This window comes from Loxodonta africana, chromosome 10 (assembly GCF_030014295.1).
Source record: "Loxodonta africana isolate mLoxAfr1 chromosome 10, mLoxAfr1.hap2, whole genome shotgun sequence".
Lineage (NCBI taxonomy): Eukaryota > Metazoa > Chordata > Mammalia > Proboscidea > Elephantidae > Loxodonta > Loxodonta africana.
The window spans coordinates 23,047,384-23,069,059 of record NC_087351.1 but is presented as its reverse complement, the minus strand read 5'-3'; the positions used below and the strand labels follow the sequence as shown (position 1 = coordinate 23,069,059).

General features: G+C 43.3%; 2 protein-coding genes across 2 annotated transcripts in view; one reads left to right on the top strand and one right to left on the bottom strand.

Annotated features, from left to right (window-relative positions):
- AVEN (apoptosis and caspase activation inhibitor) overlaps positions 1–12,202 on the top strand; it is a 191,258-nt gene extending 179,056 nt beyond the window's left edge. Inside the window, exons 4-6 of the mRNA XM_064291964.1 lie at positions 8,713–8,808; positions 10,567–10,903; positions 11,696–12,202. Coding sequence (XP_064148034.1) covers positions 8,713–8,808; positions 10,567–10,903; positions 11,696–11,811 — 549 coding nt within the window. The 3' untranslated portion in view covers positions 11,812–12,202. The remainder of the gene's footprint in view (positions 1–8,712; positions 8,809–10,566; positions 10,904–11,695) is intronic.
- RYR3 (ryanodine receptor 3) overlaps positions 12,179–21,676 on the bottom strand; it is a 446,068-nt gene continuing 436,570 nt past the window's right edge. The window contains exons 99-104 of the mRNA XM_064291963.1: positions 20,635–20,769; positions 18,030–18,186; positions 16,872–16,936; positions 16,339–16,439; positions 14,219–14,270; positions 12,179–13,292 (exon numbers count right to left, since the gene is read on the bottom strand). Coding sequence (XP_064148033.1) covers positions 13,197–13,292; positions 14,219–14,270; positions 16,339–16,439; positions 16,872–16,936; positions 18,030–18,186; positions 20,635–20,769 — 606 coding nt within the window. The 3' untranslated portion in view covers positions 12,179–13,196. The remainder of the gene's footprint in view (positions 13,293–14,218; positions 14,271–16,338; positions 16,440–16,871; positions 16,937–18,029; positions 18,187–20,634; positions 20,770–21,676) is intronic.

Here is a 21,676-nt window from a genome sequence, read left to right as displayed (position 1 = left end):
ACTTTCCATGTAAGACTTGACAGGTATCCTCGCCATTTTAAAATGGACAAAGAATGAGTGGTGATTTGTTACATGTTCCTTGATAAACAAACAAGAACTATTGCCATTGAGTTGATTTCAATTGATGTGACCCTGTGAGTGTCAGAGTAGGTTTTTAATGGCTGATTTGCCTGATGTAGATCTCAAGGCCTTTCTTCCAAGGCACCTTTGGGTGGACTGGAGCCACCAACCTTCTGGTTAGTAATCAAGTGTGTTAAATGTTTGTACCACCCAAGGATTCCATGTTCCATGATACTGCCTATCAAATGATTAGAGAATCTGTCCCCAGCTTCGGGGGGGGGGTGAACAGACCAGAAAAGTAAGGCCCTGACCTCCCTGTTCTGCTGTCAGTTCTGTATACCTGCCGCAGCAGGCTCATTTTACCTCTGGGCCAGTTCTGTGGTTAGTTATTTAGGAAGGACATTGACGTATCAAACAGACTGCAGGCGGGGGAGTCACTTGTAAAATGACTGCCCAGCACTTTATGAAGAGCATGTTGTATAATACAGAGAAAATTTAAATTGATTTGTCTTTGTTTGAGTCTGTTAGGGCATGAGCCTGAAGTGCAGTGTAGAATGCTAGGACAAGTTGAGAGCAGATAGACTGAGATTGCTGAAGAATAAAGCAAAAGACAAACAACTTGTATTTCAACTCCTTTTGGACCATGTTGGCTATCAGAAAATATTTCAGATATTCTGCAGTAATTCTAACTTGCTTTAGTCATCAAAACACCAAGTACTCGTTATGTACTAGATATTTTATTGTTGTTAGTTGCCGTCGAGGCAGCTCCAACTCATGGTGACCTTATATATAACAGAATGAAACGTTGCTCAGTCCTGCACCGTCATCATGGTTGTTGGTATGTTCGAGCCCATTGTTGTGGCATTTATTTCGTGCTTTCCAACCTAGGGGTCTCATCTTCCAGCACTGTATTGGACAGTCTTCTGTTGTGCTCCATAAGGTTTGGCCAATTTTTGGAAGTTGATCACCAGGCCTTTCTTACTAGTCTGTCTTTGTCTGGAAGCTCTGCTGAATCTTGTCCACCATGGGTGACCCTGCTGGTATTTGAAATGCATAGCTATAGGCATGCCACCACAATATCGCTGACAGACATGTGGTGGAGGTATTGTATTAACCAAAAAAAAAAAAAAAAAAAAGCCAGTTGCTTTCAATTTAATTCGAACTCGTGGTGACCCCATGTGTATCAGGGTAGAACTGCACTCCATAGAGTTTTCAAGGCTGTGACCTTTTGGAAACAGAGTGCCAGGCCTTTCTTCCAAGGGTCCTTTTAGTGGGTTTGAACTGCTAACCTTTCGGTTAGTAGTTGAACACTTAACCAATTGCTTCACCCAGAGGCTCATAGATATTAAAAACCCCAAAACCAAACCCAGTGCTGTCGAGTCAATTGCATATTGCAGCTAATTCATAGATGAGTAAAACAGAGACCATGCTTGCTCACTCTTCTAGGTCCAGTACCTGCTGCCGTAGAGTCGATTCCGACACATAGCAACCCTATAGGACAGAGTAGAACTGCCCGATAGAGTTTCCAAGGAGTGCCTGGCAGATTTGAACTGCCGACCTCTTGATTAGCAGCCATAGCACTTAACCACTGTGTTACCAGGGTTTCTGATATAGTAGATGCTCAGTAATTATTTATATAATAAATGAAAAGGAATGCAACATAAAATAAGTAGGGTAATAGATGAATTAATACTGTGGAAGAAAGCTATTTGGGGCTGGAAAAAATTAAGGGTGGTACCATAGGGAAACCAAACCAAAAACCAAACCCAGTGCCATCGAGTCGATTCCAACTCATGGGGCAAAGGTAATTGGAATTGACCTTGGTGGATGAGTGTGATCTGGTAGGGCCTGTCTGAGGGAACAACATGAGAACATGAGGAGATCTCAAAGAACAGATTGGGGTGTGTGGCCAGAGTGTAGTATTCCCAGAGGACGAGGCTTACAAGGTAGGTCAGAGCCTGTTAGCAGGGGCCTGAGTACCAGCAGTTTGGTATTCATTCTCTTCAGGGGGCAGCTTAGCGTGTGGGCAAGAGTGTAGACTTTGGAGACACAAGACCCAGTGTGAATCCTGGTACTACCACTTGAGCAAATTTTTCTGTTTTCGCATCTGTAAAATGGAGCTAATAATAAAAGAGCTCAGAGTTGTAATGAGGATTAAACTAGATAATAAATGTAAAGCCTTTTAGCGTCATTCCTAACACATATGAAACACTCAAAATTAGCTTTTATAACTAAGATTACTTTTTATTAGTAATATTAAAGTTCTTTTTTTAAGCAAGAAATTTAAAATGGCTAGATTTTACCTCAGCAATGTTGGAAAGGAGGGGTTGAACAGACGAGAAGTTGGAGGCTGGGAAAACAGGAGGATATTCTCTTGGGTGAACAGGAAGTGATGAGGGCCTGACTTAGTGGGGCAGTGAGGTGGAAAAGGGGTTACAGATAGACAAAACCTCAGCAGAGGATGATGTCAGTTGTGGTCACTGACCAGAGAGGACACACAAGGACAAGAAATATTTTAAATGGCTCTAGACTTTCTAGCTCAAGTAGCTATGTGAGTGGTGATGTCATTCATGGAGCAAAGGAAGAACAGGAAGAAAGTCTGATTTTGAACACTTTGAGGTATTGGCAGGATGCATCCTAAATGGAATTCATCATTTCCCCATCAAAACGTTTCCTGTCTCAACTCCTCAGGAGTGTCTCTTTCTTCTTGCTTACTTGAGAGAGAACAAGAAGGGATTTTTTTTTTTTTTTTTTTTTTGCGGTGGGGGGTGGTGGTGATTTCTTATGCTGCATTTTTTAAATTGTACTTTAGATGAAGGTTTACAGAGCTGGTTAGTTTCTCCTTGAATAATTAATACACATCTTATTTTGTGACATTGGTTGCCAACCCCAGGCATGTCAACACTCTCGCTGTCTTAGTCATCTAGTGCTGCCATTAACAGAAATACCAGAAGTGGATGGCTTTAACAAAGAGAAATTTATTCTCTCACAGTCTAGTAGGCTAGAAGTCTAAATTCAGGGCATCAACTCCAGGGGAAGGCTTGCTTTCTCTGTCAACTCTGGAAGAAGGTCCTTAATATCAATCTTCCCTTGGTCTGGGAGCTTCTCAGTGCAGGAACTTCAGGTCTAAAGGATGTGCTCTGCTCCTGGTGCTGCTTTCTTGGTGGTAGGAGGTCCCCAACTCTCTGTTCATTTCCCCCCCCCTTTTTTTTTTTAATTAACTTTTATTGAGCTTCAAGTGAACGTTTACAAATCAAGTCAGTCTGTCACATATAAGTTAATATACATCTTACTCCTTACTCCCACTTGCTCTCCCCCTAATGAGTCAGCCCTTCCAGTCTCTCCTTTCGTGAAAACTTTGCCAGCCTCCAACTCTCTCTATCCTCCCATCCCCCCCTCCAGACAGGAGATGCCAACACAGTCTCAAGTGTCCAGCTGATATAATTAGCTCACTCTTCATCAGCATCTCTCTCCCACCCACTATCCAGTCCCTTTCATGTGTGATGAATTGTCTTCGGGGATGGTTCCTGTCCTGTGCCAACAGAAGGTTTGGGGACCATGACCGCCAGGATTCCTCTAGTCACATCCAGACCATTAAGTATGGTCTTTTTATGAGAATTTGGGGTCTGCATCCCACTGATCTCCTGCTCCCTCAGGGGTTCTCTATTGTGCTCCCTGTTAGGGCAGTCATCGATTGTGGCCGGGCACCAACTAGTTCTTCTGGTCTCAGGATGATGTAGGTCTCTGGTTCATGTGGCCCTTTCTGTCTCTTGGGCTCTTAGTTGTCGTGTGACCTTGGTGTTCTTCATTCTCCTTTGCTCCAGGTGGGTGGAGACCAATTGATGCATCTTAGATGGCTGCTTGTTAGCTTTTAAGACCCCAGACGCCACATTTCAAAGTGGGATGCAGAATGTTTTCATAATAGAATTATTTTGCCAATTGACTTAGAAGTCCCCTTAAACCATGGTTCCCAAACCCCCGCCCTTGCTCCGCTGACCTTTGAAGTATTCATTTTATCCCGGAAACTTCTTTGCTTTTGGTCCAGTCCAGTCCAGTTGAGCTGACCTTCCATGTATTGAGTATTGTGCTTCCCTTCACCTAAAGCAGTTCTTATCAGCTAATTAATCAGTAAAAAACCCTCTCCCTCTCTCCCTCCCTCCCCCCCCTCGTAACCACAAAAGTATGTGTTCTTCTCAGTTTATACTATTTCTCAAGATCTTATAATAGTGGTCTTATACAATATTTGTCCTTTTGCCTCTGACTGATTTCGCTCAGCATAATGCCTTCCAGGTTCCTCCATGTTATGAAGTGTTTGACAGATTCGTCACTGTTCTTTATCGATGCGTAGTATTCCATTGTGTGAATATACCACAATTTATTTACCCATTAATCCCTAGATGGACACCTTGGTTGCTTCCAGCTTTTTGCTATTGTAAACAGAGCTGCAATAAACATGGGTGTGCATATATCTGTCTGTGTGAAGGCTCTTGTTTCTCTAGGGTATATTCCGAGGAATGGGATTTCTGGGTTGTATGGTAGTTCTATTTCTAACTGTTTAAGACAACGCCAGATAGATTTCCAAAGTGGTTGTACCATTTTACATTCCCACCAGCAGTGTGAGAGTTCCAATCTCTCCGCAGCCTGTCCAACATTTATTATTTTGTGTTTTTTGGATTAATGCCAGCCTTGTTGGAGTGAGATGGAATCTCATCGTAGTTTTAATCTACATTTCTCTAATGGCTAATGATCGGGAGCATTTTCTCATGTATCTGTTAGCTGCCTGAATATCTTCTTTAGTGAAGTGTGTGTTCATATCCTTTGCCCACTTCTTGATTGGGTTCCCTTTTTTTTTTTATCTCTTGAGAGATAAAAGGTAGTGTAGGCCACATCCTAGGGGAAACTCCCTTTATTTAGGATCAGGGAGGTGACCCGAGTAAGAGTGGTGTTACAATCCCACCCAAATCCTCTTTAACATAAAATTACAATCACATGATGGAGGACAGCCACACAGTACTGGGAATCATGGCCCAGCCAAATGGATACACACATTTTTTGGGGGGACATAATTCAATCCATGACACTCCCCTTCTCAACTCTGGGTTTCCTTTTAACAGCTTTCCTGTCCCCTCCTGCCTTCTCATCCTTGCCCCTGGGCTGGTGTGCCCACTTAGTCTTGTTCCATTTTATGGGCCTAATCTTTGGCTGAAGGGTGAACCTCAGGAGTGACTTCGGTACTGAGTTAAAAGGGGCCATACTCTCAGAATTTCTCCAGTCTCTGTCAGACCAGTAAGCCTGGTCTTTTTTTGTGAGTTAGAATTTTGTTCTACTTTTTTTTCCAGCTCTGTCTGGGACCCTCTATTGTGATCCCTGTCAGAGCAGTTGGTTGTGGTAGCTGGGCACCATCTAGTTGCGCTGGACTCAGTCTGGTACAGGAAGTGGTAATTGTGGTCCATTAGTCCTTTGGACTAATCTTTCCCTTGTATGTTTGGTTTTCTTCATTCTCCCTTGCTCCAGTTGGGGTGATGAGTTTAATTTTTTTGATTTCTTATGCTGTCCCTGCCCCCATGCACCCAGCGACAGAAGACAAAGGGTGGGGGGTAGTGTAAATACTTTTTCTCTCTGCAGTATACAGGGAATGGGATTCTAATGGTGGGGCATGTTCTTGGTCCTCACAGGGAATCCTGCGAGAGGGACTGGGCTCACTGGCTTGAACTTGTGTGCTGGCCTTTTTGGCAGCCATGTAGTGTGAAGAGGACACAGCCTGGTGGTAGTTGGGGGCTCTGCTTTGACATGCTGGCCTCTTAAACCTCGGGAAGTTGGTCCATTAGATCCAGGAGTGGAATTTTTGAAACACCACAATTCACTTATTTAAGGAGGAATTTTTGTATCTTTCCTTTGGAATTGTGGGGACACGTGAGGAGGGATCCGATGGGAGAACTTCTTTGGGCAAAAAAATAGGGCTAGTATTTTTTAAAACACAACTGAAACTTTTTTATTCCATTGTCCATTTTTGTTGACATATAGTGACTTTCTTATTCAGTAGACCTTCCTTGAGCAACTACTGAGTGGTGGGTGATAAACAGCAGTTCCTAAATGCCTGGCTTTTCAAGTTGTAGACTCCCAGGCCGCAGCCCCTGAGAGTCCAGTTCTGTGCGTGAGGCCTGAGAATCTGTCTTGGAAAGCTTCCCAGCTGATTCCAAAGTGCTGCCAAGTTTGGGCACTTTTGCTTTAAGGTGTACATGTGGTCCCTGGGTCCGAAACAAATACAGACTTTTATAGTTGGGACTTCTGAGGAAGCTGTAATGGTCAGATTAAAGACTGCTCTTTTTAGCTGCAAAGTGGAGTTAACAGTGGCTCTTTTCTCACTAGACACTGAGCGTTAGAGTCTGATCAGGCTCCTGGCCAGAGAGGAACTTGGGAAATTATAGGTTCCTAGACCCTAGACAGGGTTCTGGGCATACTGACAGCAGGGAAGAAGGTGGAAGGGCTTTCCTCCAGTGGTTGTGGCTGGCTTCTCTCCCAGCCTCAGAGTGTACAGGAGAGAAGCCAGCAGGGTGGCCCCCTTCTCTCTACACCCTTATCCCACCACATCTCTCCACTGGATGTTGCCAGGCCACCTGTTCCAATTGGGAATGACCATCAGGTCTGGCCACGTGGATATAGGGGCCAAAAACAACCCACCAGTTTTTTTTTTTTTTTTTGAACATGTAGCTATGTGAGTTGTGACGTCAAAAGCTAATTCATGGTTGTTATTGCAATTACACCTGTTTTTAAAATTCATGCCCTAGTATTATAATCAGGTCACTTCAGGTAGCTTTATGTATAAGGCATTCAGCATTAATCCTTTAGGGGATAATGCCCCCCCCCCAAAAAAAAAAGGCCTATTAAAAGATGTGATTTACATGGCAGGTTCTGGGCCAAGGAGAAATCACTGTGGTTTGAGGTATCTGGGAAGGCATCATGGAGGGAGAAGATGCAATGTCAGCTCGGCCGTGGATGAGTGGGGATGAGAACTGTAGAAGACAGTCCAGTACCGAGTCAACTGAACATAACTGAGGACATGGTTTATAAGCACAGCCAGGCCATTCCCTGTACCTTTGGGTGGTTTCATAAACTTTTCCTTGCTTAAAATTTCCTTTGTAGTCATGTTGCATGAGATGCAAAAGAGGGCTAGGAAGTCTGGACACTTACCTAGACCTCAGCATTGCTCAGTGGTCCTTCTGTAGGGAGTAAGGGAGCAACGTGTGAATGGCTGGCGGGAACCGCAGAAGTTCTCAGTCTTTTACAGGCAGATAAAAGAGGGTAGTGACACAGTGTGGTTTTGCAAACACCTTGGCAGGGAGTTGTGGGAAGGGTGAGATTTCCAGTTTGTAATGTGGCGACCTCCCCATGTGTTAAGCATTCAGGATCACAACTTCCTAGTGGGTTTGAGAGAGTTTTTCCAAACTTGGAAAAACAAAGAAGTGGCCATGCCAGTGCTGATCACTGCACTGAATGTGCTATGTTTAGGACTAAGGGAAGGCATGAATACGTTTCCCACTTTTTCAGCAGGGCTCTTATTTCTTACCTTCCTCTATCCTGTTCATCAAGTCACAGTATTCTTTAAACGTTAAGTTACTTTTTCCTGGGTGAGGAGCACATGTGGTGCCCCCAGGGCTGCTTCCCTAAGATCTGTCTGTCTCAGGTAGAATATCAGAATGGGAGTAGGGAAGCCAACCCGTTCTTTCAGTGTGCTCCCGTGGTGTGGATTAGTAGTTAGGGTAGGTCTGGATTTAGGGGCAGCACTCCTCAAGCCCACCAGGGATGACTCTCCAGCTAGGGCATTATAAATGCATCTACCAGAGATATTCCTGCTTTGGAACAGAGATTGTATGACTACTGGGTTTTCTTCTAACTGGAAGTCTGTGGTTGTAGGATAAGATGTGGCCCTCGCTGCGCCTTGTGATAGTCCTTAGAGACATCAGGTGGTGTTTGCCTCTTGTATGTGAGATCAATGTGACTACCGTTTAGTTTCTCTTTCTCTTGGGTGACCAGGGTACCTAGGAGAAGCTGTTCAGGGACCATGAGACAATCTGGAATCTGTTTTTAAATAGTACCAAATTGTGAGGTCAGTGCATCGATAGGACTTTATTTTTATGAGTGGGAAAGGAGTCAAAGCTTTTAGTATTGGCCTCACGCAGAGTCCTCCTGGGTAGAGGGTGAGTTTCCAGAGAAGCAGACCTCACCGGCTCCTTTGGCTATGCCTGTCAACCTCATCTCCCTGCTGAGAAAGCTCTTCCCTCGTCTCCCCCAAGGCCAGCAAGCTGAAGGTGGAGGAGGTGTCCATTCAGATTTCATTAACGCTCGTTTTCCTTTAACTTGCCAACAGTTCCAAAAGCCTCCAGTTTACAGGTCTGTGGACTCTTATTGTGTGGCCTCGGTGCGAGGGTGTCTGGACACTGCCAGCCGCTCTGATAGTGTGAGGTAGGCCTCGAAGAGGTGGTTTCGGTTTTGCTGATCATAAGTAGACGTTATAGCTGTATCAAGTGTGACTTCTGAATGTGGCTACAGGAAACTCCATTGGGTGATTTATTGACAGTTATTTTCTGCTCTTCTGTTTCCCGAAGGTCGTATTTCGTCACCACCTGTACTTTCTCATTTTTTTAAATATAGAATTCAGCCCTTTATGTGGACTGTCAGTCACTGGTTCAAGCTCTTCAAGAACTGCCTCTCTCACTCCGACTCAATGTTGCCGCGGAATTGGTCCAGGTAAAAAACCCTGAAGGCATCTGTCCGCTGGTGTGGGTCAGGGCAGGAGAAGGAAAGCATTTCTCTGCAGGATGGCACTGACTCGGCTTTCCTTTTTGTAAAGCTGAGGGTTTTATACCAAGGGGATAAGGGTTTTGTAAAGTTTTAAGAGAGGATGCAAAATTTTTAGAAGCTTTTTCATTAATTTTATTTGAAACATTTTTAAAGACCAGATGGAATGGAATTGAATGAAATGAAATGTAAAAGTATACAAGTCTGGCTACTCAAAATATTTACGTGCCACAACTGGACTAAACTAAAAGCAAAGAAGTTGCCTGAATAAACTGAATGCCTCGAAGGCCAGTGTGGTAGGGGTTTGGGGACCATGGTTTCAGGCGACATCTAAGTCAATTGGCATAATAAAATCTATTAAGAAAACATTCTGCATCCCACTTTGAAGAGTGGCTTCTGGAGTCTAAACACTAGCAAGCGGCCATCTAAGATGCATCAATGGGTCTCAGCCCACCTGCAGCTAAGGAGAATGAAGAACACCAAAGACACAAGGTAATTATGAGCCCAAGAGACAGAACGGGCCACATAAATCAGAGACTCCATCAGCCTGAGACCAGAAGAACTAGATGGCGCCCGGCAACAACCGCTGACTGCCCTGATAGGAAGTGCAATGGAGAACCCCCGAGGGAACAGGAGAGCAGTGGGATGCAGACCCCAAATTCTTGTAAAAAGACCAGACTTAATGGTCTGACTGAGACTAGAAGGACTCTGGAAGTCATGGTCCCCAGACCTTCTGTTAGCCCAAGATAGGAGCCATTCCCAAAGCCAACTCTTCAGACAGGGACTGGACTGGACTATGGGATAGAAAACGATACTGGTGAAGAATGAGGTTCTTCGATCAAGTAGACACATGAGACTATGCGGGCAGCTCCTGTCTGGAGGGGAGATGAGAGAGCAGAGGGGGTCAGAAGCTGGCTGAATGGACATAAAAATAGAGTGGAGGGAAGGAGTGTGCTGTCTCATTAGGGGGTAGAGCAATTAGGAGTATATAGCAAGGTGTATATAAATTTTTGTATGAGAGACTGACTTGATTTGTAAACTTTCACTTTAAGCACAATAAAATTAAAAAAAATTTTGCTAGAAAAAGTATTTACATGACAGATTCTGTGTTAGTCACTGAAGATATTATGGTAAGCAGACAGTCATGGATCCTTCTGCCATGGAACCTCATCTATTGGGAAAGACAGATAGTGGGCACATAATCACACAGGTAGGAGATGTACAGTGTGGTATGAGAGTACTTAGTAGGTGAACCAGATCTACTTGGACTGGGTAGAAATGGTGTTTCTGAAGAGTGACAGATAAATTAAGATCTAAAGTTTGAGGACATTTGAACTGAAATTTAAAGGAGAGTGTGACCCAATGAGATTTGCATTAATCATAATAATCATAATAATGTGATGATAATAAGGAACATTCTGGCTGCAGAATGGAGAATGAAGTGTGGGGTTGTGGGTATGTACATAAGCACGTATGTACATGCAAGCAGAGGCTGGATTGGAGGACAGGAGGGAAATCAGGAGGTTATTGCATGGGTCCAGGTGAGTGATACTGTAGGCAGCTTGGACTAGTAGACATTTTGTGAACTTCCTGTTTGAGTTTCCTACCCCACAATATGATGGTTTTGTTGGCTTTCCATGTTTTGTTTGTACTTAAGCATGTGACAAGATTCATATTTTTGACTGAGTTATTACGTTCCTCTTTCAGACCACGATTCCTTTAGAGCTGCCTCAGGTGAAAACAAAGAGAAACGATGACGGCAAAGGACTAGGGATGCAGTTAAAAGGGCCTCTGGGGTCCGCCCCTGAGCTGAAATCTGCAGCCAGCTGCTCTGTGTACCCGGGTAGAGAGAGCTCCAGACCGGGGCCTTCCAGGGGCTCTGAGAACCCTGTCTCCGGCCCGCAGTCAGCAGCCGACCATTTGGAAGAAGAACTCGATCTGCTGCTTAATTTAGATGCGCCTGTAAAAGGTGACATCCTACCAGATCAGACATCTCAGGACCTGAAAGCGGAGGAAGACGGGAAGAGGGCTCAGGAGGGAGAAGGTATAGCTGTCATTTCACTCCCATCTCTCTTCACGTGGGTGTTTTGTGAGAACAGCCCCACCCCGATGGCATCCACACACGTCTCTATTGGTGTCTGACATCGATCCAGAGCTGTCCACTGACATCTATGTCTGGGCTCACATCTCTACTTCCCCCTGAGCTGACCTTTCTGACAGCATTCCTCTCACTCAATATGCTGAGCTTCCAAAGCTGCTACCTGCCTGATTGCAGTATTAAACCTGGGGCTGGAAATTGAATTTCTGCTAAAAAAAAAAAATGCATTAAATTACTTGTAGCCCCCAGCTTTTCAGCAGCAGACTTTTAATCAACTGTCTGAACAGGGCCTGTTAACCAGCTCTTCATACTTCTTGTTGTATTGATCTTAGTTTTTTAAAAAAGACAAACACTTCCTAGTTTGTGCACATTCTGTGATACGGGGGCGTGTTTGAGGGGCCCAGGGCAGTGGCCACTTCCATTTACACATTCGGAAACCTTGAATAACTTTCCAGGATTGCTGTACTAGTAAAAAGAAAATTGAGCTGTTGGTCTCTTTAAAAAACAAAAACTAGTGAACTGAAATTCAACTTGAGAGTAAACAGAAGAGTAAATCTCTACCCCGTTTATTAATTTGTATATAGATATTGTTGTATCTTCCTAGGAAATAGGAGCAATAATGACAATTTTCCCCCTTGTTGTAAGGAATTTAGTTCTAGGGCCGAATTCTATCTGGAACAAACCCTAGGGAAGCTTTAGGCCTCAATTCTTGGGTTAACATTGCTTTTATTTCCCCAGCTCCTGTAAAACCATCAGTGACAGAGGAAAAGAATGTGGGATCTGAGCAACCAAGTACATCGAAAAATGTTACTGAGGAAGACCTTGAAGACTGGTTGGACAGCATGATTGCCTAAAAAAAAAAAAAGTGCCTGAAGCAAATTTTGGTTGCCTTGTAAGTGAGCAAGGGAACAAGGATGTTATTTCAGAACAACTTATTCACAAGCATGCCCCAAGCTTGTAAATGCCCCGTTAGGCTAACCGTAGTAAAGGCCTACCTCTGTGTTTGACAACATGTCAAATAATACGTCTAAGAGGCGCAGTGCATTTGTTTTCTGGTTTAGAAATCTAACAGACTTCCGTTAGGGTCGGGGGCGTTACTGTGATAGTATATGGTCTTTGTTTCCAGCCTCCTTCCCCTCAATGTTGACAGCACATCAGGTACTGCTGATTAAGAGAATGTATGCAAACGAGGCGTACACTGGTCAAAATAAACAAATGCTGATCTGTGGGTTTTTTCTTTCTTGAGCAGGGACTTACGTGGTCTGTCTCATGTCTCCTTCCCCCACAGTCACAGTGTGGCTGTAAACTCAACCAGAAGTGGTACATTCAGAGAGGCCAAACCATAGGTTGGTAATGTATTACTTTATTGTGGTGGGCACTTCATTTGTATTTGAGGAGATTCACCTAAACGTAGCAGCTTCACTACTTATAAGGGACCATAAAGCATTACTCAATTTTGGCATAAAGATTGAGATTTTTTTCTGAATTTTCAGTACAGTACTTTTTTTCTAATAACAGCAGTTGACAAGCTGTTACTGAAAAAAATCATGTGAATAACCGAGTGTAGGTTCATAAAGTAAGATCAATACAACTAATTAATGGAACTGTCCATCTAGAACACAAACATTAAAAACTTGCATAGCTATATCTAAAGAGGTTTTAAGGCACTTAATATTTCAGTGTCGACAAAGTGTTGATTTTTTTCTATTTAACTGCTTAAAGTTTTCAAGCTGATTCTGGGATACATTCACTAGCAAGTACCATGAGAAAAATTAGACTGCAGTTAAGATGTTTGCTTTTTTTTGATAGCTCATCCATGAGTCACCAATGGGACACTGTCTTATGACATCCAAGTGTTTAAAATTTCAGAAATTTATGCATTAAGAATTCATCCTTTCAGAATTCATCCTTTCTAACCCCTTTCCTCAATGCTGCCATCCTAACAAACTAGTTACATTAAAACTGAAAAAGTTGAAGGCATTGAACAAGAGATTCCTTGCCATCCTTTTTTTTTTTTTTTTTTTTTACAGAAAGCTTTTGACAAGTTACCTCCCACAGTGTATGTCCATTAGGCACAAAAAGCCAAATCAGTTTCAAAAAATCAAGATTTTTAACACTTTCTTGTAAGGAGGCATATAGAAAATGTCACATTTCAAATACATTGCAGAATTGGTAAAAGAAGGAGTTTATGTCACTGGAAGCTGACTGTCCCGATCCGTGGAGCTTCTATCACTTGGATTTAGCCAAGTTGGTCTTCATATTGTTTACGAAAGCAGTCACCAGCTGGGAAGAAGTCCCAACACCTTTCTTGGTACATCTTCCAGACATAAGATTCCTGAAATGATGTGAACACAGGTTACTTCTTTTTAAACAAACCCAGTTTTTTTTTTTTTTAATGTCTTCCTGTAGGAATATAGTTGTTGATTTATAAATAGGAGGCCAAACAGGCAAGTTCTTAGCTGCTCTCTCCTCAGCCCAGGCTATCTGGGCAGTGCCGGCAGGGAAGGAGACTTAATTCCACGCAAAACAAAATCAAGCCAGGGTTTATCTCTGAAAATATGTCAAGATCAGCAATAGGATGATTCCACGTCATTTGTAACTGATGAGAAGAATGCCTGAGAAGGAACATTAGTGCCAGCCTGGGCAGACGCTGGTAGAGCTAAAGCCAGACCTGGAAAACCAACTGCCTCTTCCTTTAGCTACGTGTTTGAGCCATGGAGCTTTGCCACAAATCTAATCGTATTTGAATATTTGATAGCTTACCTTCTACTCCTTTGTTCTCTATCTTTACATTTCTTTCTTTCACACTTAGTCACAGGATTTCCTTTGACACATACTTAAACTCACACTGCCTCCCAGATTCTCCTGCTCTTTGTTACAGTCACCCACACACCCTGCTTCCTCATTGTCTTTTCCTCTACAATGTTCTCCCCACCTCCAGCTATTCTACTGAGGCAGTAACCACAACGGTTTAGAAATGTCAGCGTTTGCTGGCAAGGATAACCAGGAGGACTTTTGGAATATATTAGGGTTGCCATTGGATACATAGTAGAAACCTGACTTCTTACTAAATCAGAAAGTGATGGAAATAAGGCAGAAAGCAGTGGGAAAATGCATATCTAAGCCCTTATATGAACGAACACCTGAAGAATTACAAGGGAAAGAGCCTGTTAGGGAATGAGCTGCTGTGCTGTATCTTGAGGAGACCAGGGAAGATCTAACACAGGGGCATGTATGATGGTACTTAAAAACATTTCTCACCTGACCGGTGTGTTCTGTTTCATCTTTGTTAATCAAATACATCAGAAAGAACCTGGAACAAGGATAAAAGAGTATTAGATACTCTGGTTAGGAAATCTGACTTCATTTACTCAATCAAGTAAACTGGAGAGAAGGAGTTAAAAAAATGTTTAGCATCTTCTGTCTGCTGTATCTTTCAGAATCAAGGGAATGTGGCATAATAAACACTAATCACAACGTTAGCCTTTTTGTGAGGATAATTCCTTTTGTACCATCCCTAATCCTTGAGCTAAGATCACGTGAGGAAGAATTTTGTCTACATTTTATTGTTTAGAAAATCCTACTTTAAACAAAATGGTATTCAGACTCTTATCATACAGTTTTTTAGTAGGCTAATTTATCATCTCATGAGAACATAGAATTGACATTACTTGTGCATCTCAAGTGTATTTGTCATGAGAGAAGGTGGAAAGTATTTAATCTCCTTAAGATGCTCTGTTACTCCAGAAGGATAGTTTTGTTTTTATTATAGACAACTGGGAAACGCCAGCATACTTTGACCTGCTCTAACTGTGTGATAGTGTCTGAGGTTGGAGTCTTCTGTTTGTGACACACAGGCATCCCCAGGGGCTGGGCTGATCTCTCAGCTCACATGATATGATCTCAGAGGCAGCTTCCCCAGTCTTGTGCGCTTCAGGAGAAGCCTGGTGGTAAGGGAGGGAGAGAAGAAGTAACACTCGCCTGAAGGTGGAGAAAACCTGAGCCCCAGGTTCTGAGCACTCTCAGGTCTTCTTATGTTTTATAGCTTCAGGTCCTGGCCCCCCAGTAGAAGCTCTATGTTTATTTTTTTCTTCCTGTTTCTTTCCAAGATTAAGAAAGAAGGTCTGGCCAGTCTGTCAAGTTTGATAGTGTAGGCCATTACTCCTTTCTCCATATGTTTATTGAACTGACAAAGCACTGTTTTAGGTGGGAGGTTCAAACACAAATAAGATGGGCTTTCTCCCCTTAAGCTCACTGCTAATAGAGGACACAGACTGAAAGAAGTAATGCAGAATGTGATAAGTGCTATGGGAAGACATTGAAGGGGGTCCCAACCCAGACACTCATTTTATCTAGCTGAACATATGGACCTGTGCTTACTTCCCATAGACAGACATCCCAGTCACCTCCATTAAGATGTGAACTCTCTTCATGAGATTTAAGAATGATAAATACTCATGCTGTAAGGAAGAGTATGCTAAGCTTATTTTTTAAAAACTTGTGTTTCTGTCTTAAAGAAGATTAGGATTTTCAAAACAAAATGTAGAGCTAGAAAGGAAGGGCTAAACCAGGCAGCAGAATCCAGCATTTTTTTTTTTCCTTAAAAGATCCTGATTATGGAATAAGCTATGGAATATTCTCTGTAAATTCCATCAGTTAAAAGTTGCATAAGAAGCCCATGGCACTTAATAGGCTCCCAAGAGCTCATTCGTGAATAAATGGTTTACCTTAGAAAGAGGGAGAGGTTCATTTATCGGATGCCAGGCATTGCTCTAGGTGCTGAGATACAGCAGTGTCAGAACACACACACCCAAAGCTCCCCACTCTCATGGAGCTCATTTATGTGTTACTAGGAGGGGGCAGGGGCAGACATGGTGAGGCCTGGAAACTGACCACTGAACTCAGGACCATGCAGGTCACTGGTGACCTTGCCGGGAGGAAAGCCTGTCTGGAGTGGAGAGGGAAGCTGGAGACACGGAGCATGGACAGTTTTCAAGTTTTGCTGAAAGGGAGAGAGAAACTGAGTGGTAGCTAGAAGCAATGGTGGGGTCACAGACTCTTTTCTTTCCTGAGATGAAAAATAATAGCATATTTGTATGGTGAAGTGAAAAATCCAGTAGAGAAAGAAAGTGCTGCAGTTACATGTCCTTGAGAAGGTGGGAAGAGGGCTGGGATTTGATTCACAGGTGGAAGGGCCTTTGCTCAGAGCAAGCACAATCCATAACAAACATCTGTCCAGACAGGGGTGTTGGGAACTTGTGGAAGTTCTGTTCTGATTGCCACTACTTTTTCAGAGAAATGGGCAGAATTGGCATCAGCAGAAACGATATAACATAATTGCTTAAACTATTAACCAAGACACAATTAACCGGAATACTCACAAGTAGTTGGCTAGGTTGTGCTCTTGTAATGTATGTGTTTCAAAACCATGAGGGGTAGTGTCAAAGTAATCGTTGCCAATCCCACAGATGAAGCATTTAGTCTATGGAAAAGAAAGGGGGTAAAGGCATTAGTAGATGTGGTTGTACAGGCAGGTGGGAAAAGGGTCAAGGTCTCTCTGATTGAGTTGAGAAACATGGAAAAATATTTCTCTCTCTAATGCTTTTAGCTCTTAGTCATTCACTCCATACTGTCACACCTAGCTCCTGGCTAACCGAGGATCCCCCTCCCTCCCACACGTGAAACAGTGGCAGTGGCTGCAGGGTGGTGGGGTGCAGAGCACGGGGTTGGAGTGGAGGATATGCGCAGAGCTGGAAGATGGGCACGGAGAAGTGGACAGGCATGGACAACAAACTTTGTTTGCAGTTTTGCCTGCGGATGACCCTAAGTAACAGCAGAAAGTTTTTTTTTATTTTAAATTGCCATGGGGGTATAAAAATGGAGCTGGAATTATTAGCAGTCAGAGGGTCATTACCTCCATATCTTCTCGCACTTGTTCCTGCTGGTCTCTTAGCTCTCCAAAGGCATCAATAATAAGACCTAGGATTTTAATGACGACAGACAAAGCACCTTACATAATCTGTTGAGTGGTCAGGGTAGAGGGAATGGCAGGGGCCACCTGGTTTTTGTAAAAACGTGAATCATCAGGCTGAACAATTAAAACTAAATTAGGAAAAATACTTGGTGTTTCTAAAATGTTACATTCTGGCTACCCCTTTATCATTTCTCCTCTAATTCCACTTTCTGCAATACATTCTCTGCTGTTACCTACTCACTCCTTGGAACTTTCTTCTCTTGCCACCACTCCCGTTCTCTCCTGCTGCATGTAGCCATCAGTTTTCCTTCTTCCTTATGGGCTCCTCCTCCTAGCCCCTTAGACATTGATACGTATAAGGGGTTCTTCCTCCTCTGTTTCTCTGCTTCTCTTTCTGAGAAATCTCTTCTACACCCACATCTTTCACCACCACATTGATGAATCCTAGTTCTGTAATTTTATTAATTTTTAGATTTCTTTGTATTGGTTTTATATGTATTATTGCTATTCCACCCCATTCCTGACTTGTCTCCTAGGAGACCCATGAAACCACTTATTAGATTGCAACACCTGGATGTCTTACAGGTGTCGCAGCTCGGCATGACTCCAGCCAAATTCACCATCATCCTTTTTCCTCCGATTCCTGATGCGCTATTGGCCAAAATATCAGTACTCCCTCCCCCGACCCATGGAGAAAACAATGTCACACCCTCCTAGCTCGTTTCTATGCACCTTTCCCACCTCAAATACTGGGAGGACAATGATGAGGATAGAAATTGCAAGGCTGGACACAAGATTAGCTATGGAGAGAGATCTAGGAGGCAGAACGGTGACAAAGTAGGGATTGGAAGGAGAGGGGAAGTCCTCTATAAGGATTCTCAAGTTTGTCCTATCAGTGCCAGGTGTATCTTGGGCACTTTGCATATATAGCCAAGGCCTTGTATTATAGTAGATTCTTAATAAATGTTTGCTGAATTAACAAGTAAATGAATTCACACACTGCTTTATAGACAATATTAAGTCCTAGATACAGGAAGGTAGAAAGAGCTAGATTTAAGTATCAACCCTGTTCATACATAAAGCAATTGGCAACCATACCTTGAATGATGGCCAGCAAGATGACAATGACAAAGAAGAAGAAGGTAATGTCAAAGACTATGCGGTACATTTCATAAGGGTCACCAGCAGGGTCTTCAATTTCATCGCCAATGCCACCCCCTGCTCTCACTCCCACGTACATGTGGAAAAGGTAACACTAGAGAAGGAAAATAATGGTGATTCAGGTAAAGGCAGCTGAGGTTTGTTTGTAGCAAGCTGGTTGATCATCCATATGATTAGATCAAAGTGTGACAAGTTGAAAACCACCATGGTATAAACTACACAGCAGAAGGTTACTTTTCAAAGATACCATTTTTGTGTTGCTAACTGCAATCTACTGTACTCTCTGGTCAGTTTGATGTCTATAGAGATGGAAAGACTGTTGTTATATTTAGGCTTTAAAAGATAGATTTCTTGGTCTCGGGGGACATCTAGCTCAATTGGCATAACATAGTTTATAAAGAAAATGTTCTACATCTGACTGTGGTAAATAGTGTCTGGGGTCTTAAAAGCTTTTGAGCGGCCATCTAAGATACTCCACTGGTCTCACCCCATCTGGAGCAAGGGAGAATGAAGAAAATCAAAGACACAAAGGAAAGATTAGTCCAAAGGACTAATGGACCATAACTACCACAGCCTCCACCAGACTGAGTCCAGCACAATTAGATGATGCCCGGCTACCACCACTGACTGCTCTGACAGGGATCACAATAGAGGGTCCCAGACAGAGCCAGAGTTAAAACGTAGAACAAAACTAAAACTCGCAAAAAAAGACCAGACTTACTGGTCTGACAGACTGGAGAAATCCCAAGAGTATGCCCCCTGGGCACCCTTTTAACTCAGTACTGAAGTCACTCCTGAGGTTCAGCCCTTCAGCCAAAGCTTAGACAGGCCCCCTTAAACAATAATATATGAGACTAAATGGGCACACCAGTCCCAGGGGCAAGGATGAGAAGGCAGGAGGGGACAGAAACGTGGACGAATGGAAATGGGGAACCCAAGGTCGAGAAGGGGAGAGTGTTGACTTATTCTGTGGAGTTGGCAGCCAGTGTCACAAAACAATATATGTATTGTTTGATGAGAAACTAGTGTGCTTTGTAAACCTTCATCTAAAAAGCACAATAAAAAAGATATTTTGCCCATGGAAAAAAGTTTTGAACAGTATATTTGATAGATACAAAAGAATTTATATTAAGGTGTATGTAAATTGGAAACCCTGGTGGCATAGTGGTTAAGTGCTATGGCTGCTAACCAAGAGTTCAGCAGTTCGAATCTGCCAGGTGCTCCTTGGAAACTCTATGGAGTAGTTCTACTCTGTTCTCTAGGATCGCTATGAATTGGAATTGACTCGATGGCAGTGGGTTTGGTTTTTGGTTTTAAGTATGTAAGTTAAAAGACCTTTAAATCCTGATGAGTATGGCTAATGCCAGGCACTAGTTTTCTTTTATTTAATTTTAAGAGCTTGGGCTTCAGAGGCAGGACGGCAAACTCCAGGAAAATGTCCACTCTACTCCTCCTGGCATCCCGGGGTGGTGCAAGTGGTTAAACGCTTGACTACTAGCCCGAAGATTGGTGGTTTGAACCCAACCAGAGGCGCCTTGGAAGACAGGCTAGGCAATCTCCTGAAAGGTCACAGCCTTGAAAACCTTATGGAGCAGTTCTGCTCAATACACGTGTGGACGCCACGAGTCAGAATCGACTTAACAGCAACTAACAACTTCTACATTCCCTACACACCTGGTAGGGCAAAGATTCTCTCTCTTCCCATGCTGTATGTTTGGCCCAATATAGGCATCTGGGTACTTGCTCACAGAGCAGACTGCCCCCTCCCACCCTTTTGCCACAGAGCAGGGTGCTCACTGTCTCCCTGCCTGACTGAATATGTTAGGGCAGCAAAGGGCAGCCTGAAGACGGGTACTGGTCATACTGGTGCTCTAGTGACTGTATGCTGCTGTCCCTTGAGGATGCTTGCCCCAAGAAGGCATAAGAAAAGTTTTTGGCCAAGAAATGTTACCCATTTTATAGAGAAATGAACACAGGCTGGGGCAGTGTCCATTGTCAACTGCCCCTGTCACACAAGTTCTTTTCCTGAAATCTGGTTGCTATAAACGTCTGGAGATGCTACCACAGCTACGTGGGCTCACCCTGAGCAGTGCCTTTCTTCGGAGCCACCAACCTGACCCTGCTGTTCTTCAGCCTCAGCCTATGGTGCATGTTCCTAAAGAACCCCTGATGGCTTGCTGAGCTAAATCAACCACCAGATTCAAGGGACTTGGCTCCAAGTCCTCAAAGACAAAGAATCAAAGCTTGACCTCCATGAAATTTAGATACAGGTCCATTCACAAAGGTGCCTCATCTCCCAGACAGATTTAAATGAATGATAACCCCAGCCTGTGGCGTGTTTTCCTTTCCAACTAAGACAAGTGGTAATGAAACACTTCCATCACTTCTATATTGCCAGGATACAATTCCTTTTTTGACAAGACATTTGTATTCTACTTTATATTCTACTATATAACTCCCCAGCTCTCACTTAGCTCTCTCAACCACCCAGACCCCTTATTCCCAATGAGGCAGTGCCCAGGTGGGCCCACAGTGGGCTTACCGTCATCATGTCATCACACTTCATATCGGGCTCGTCGTCATCTTCACTTTTGTTGTAGAACTTGCGGAAGAAGTTGAAAGCCACCACGGTATAGAGATAAACCACCACAGCCAGGAGACCCACAGTCAGAACCAACTGCGAATAGGAGGAGAGAGAGAAGGAGAAGAGGTGGGCTTCTCTCTACCTTGAAAGGTGCATTTGAGACTGAAGGAAACAGGAAAGATGACGGGGGTGGCAAAGAAGGCTACCATGTTGTGGGTAGAGAAGGAATGATGAGACATAAGGAGAAACAGGCCTACTGGAGGAAAAGAGTGATGATGGGGCATTGGATTGAGTATATGTAATCACCAAAGGTATTTAAGGGTTGAACAGTGATGGTGCTTTGAGAAGGGTTACCTTGTTTTTTTTGTTTATTAACAGAGACAGCAGGTACCTGAGGTATCACAATGCAGCTTCTACTCTAAAGCTGATTCTAAATAAACTAAAGGTTCTTCTGGACTTTGGGTGTCCTTAAGTTATTTTATAAATAACCCTGGCCTGGACAATTGTCACAGCTTTGAAGTTATTGTAAGAATTATGATGGTGAGCAAAGTGACATTTTTTATAATAAAAAAATCTGCCTTGGACCTTTGCAGGGATCATAGGGAATGTTTGTTTCCAGGCTTTTAGTGGGTAAGTGGTCAGCATCATAAATGAGTACACAGGACCTGCTTGTCTGGCCTGTACCATGGACCAGGCAGTGAGCTGGGGAGATTAAAGACCAACAAGGTAGAATCTTTGCCCTCAAGGTGCTACACAGAAGGGGCTGGGCATGAAATAAGTACCAGCATAGAGGTATTTGGTGATCTCTTGAGGGATTATCAAACCTTGGACAGCCGACCACACAGAAAACAGTTGGTTTAGAAAAACAGAAAGAACCTGAGGTTTGCACCAAGGAAGAAACAAGCTAGAATCTAAGCTCTGCCCCTTAGCCACTGCCTCACTGAGCTTCAGTTTCCTTATCTGTAAAGTAAACATAACATCTACCTTACAAGGTAGTTTG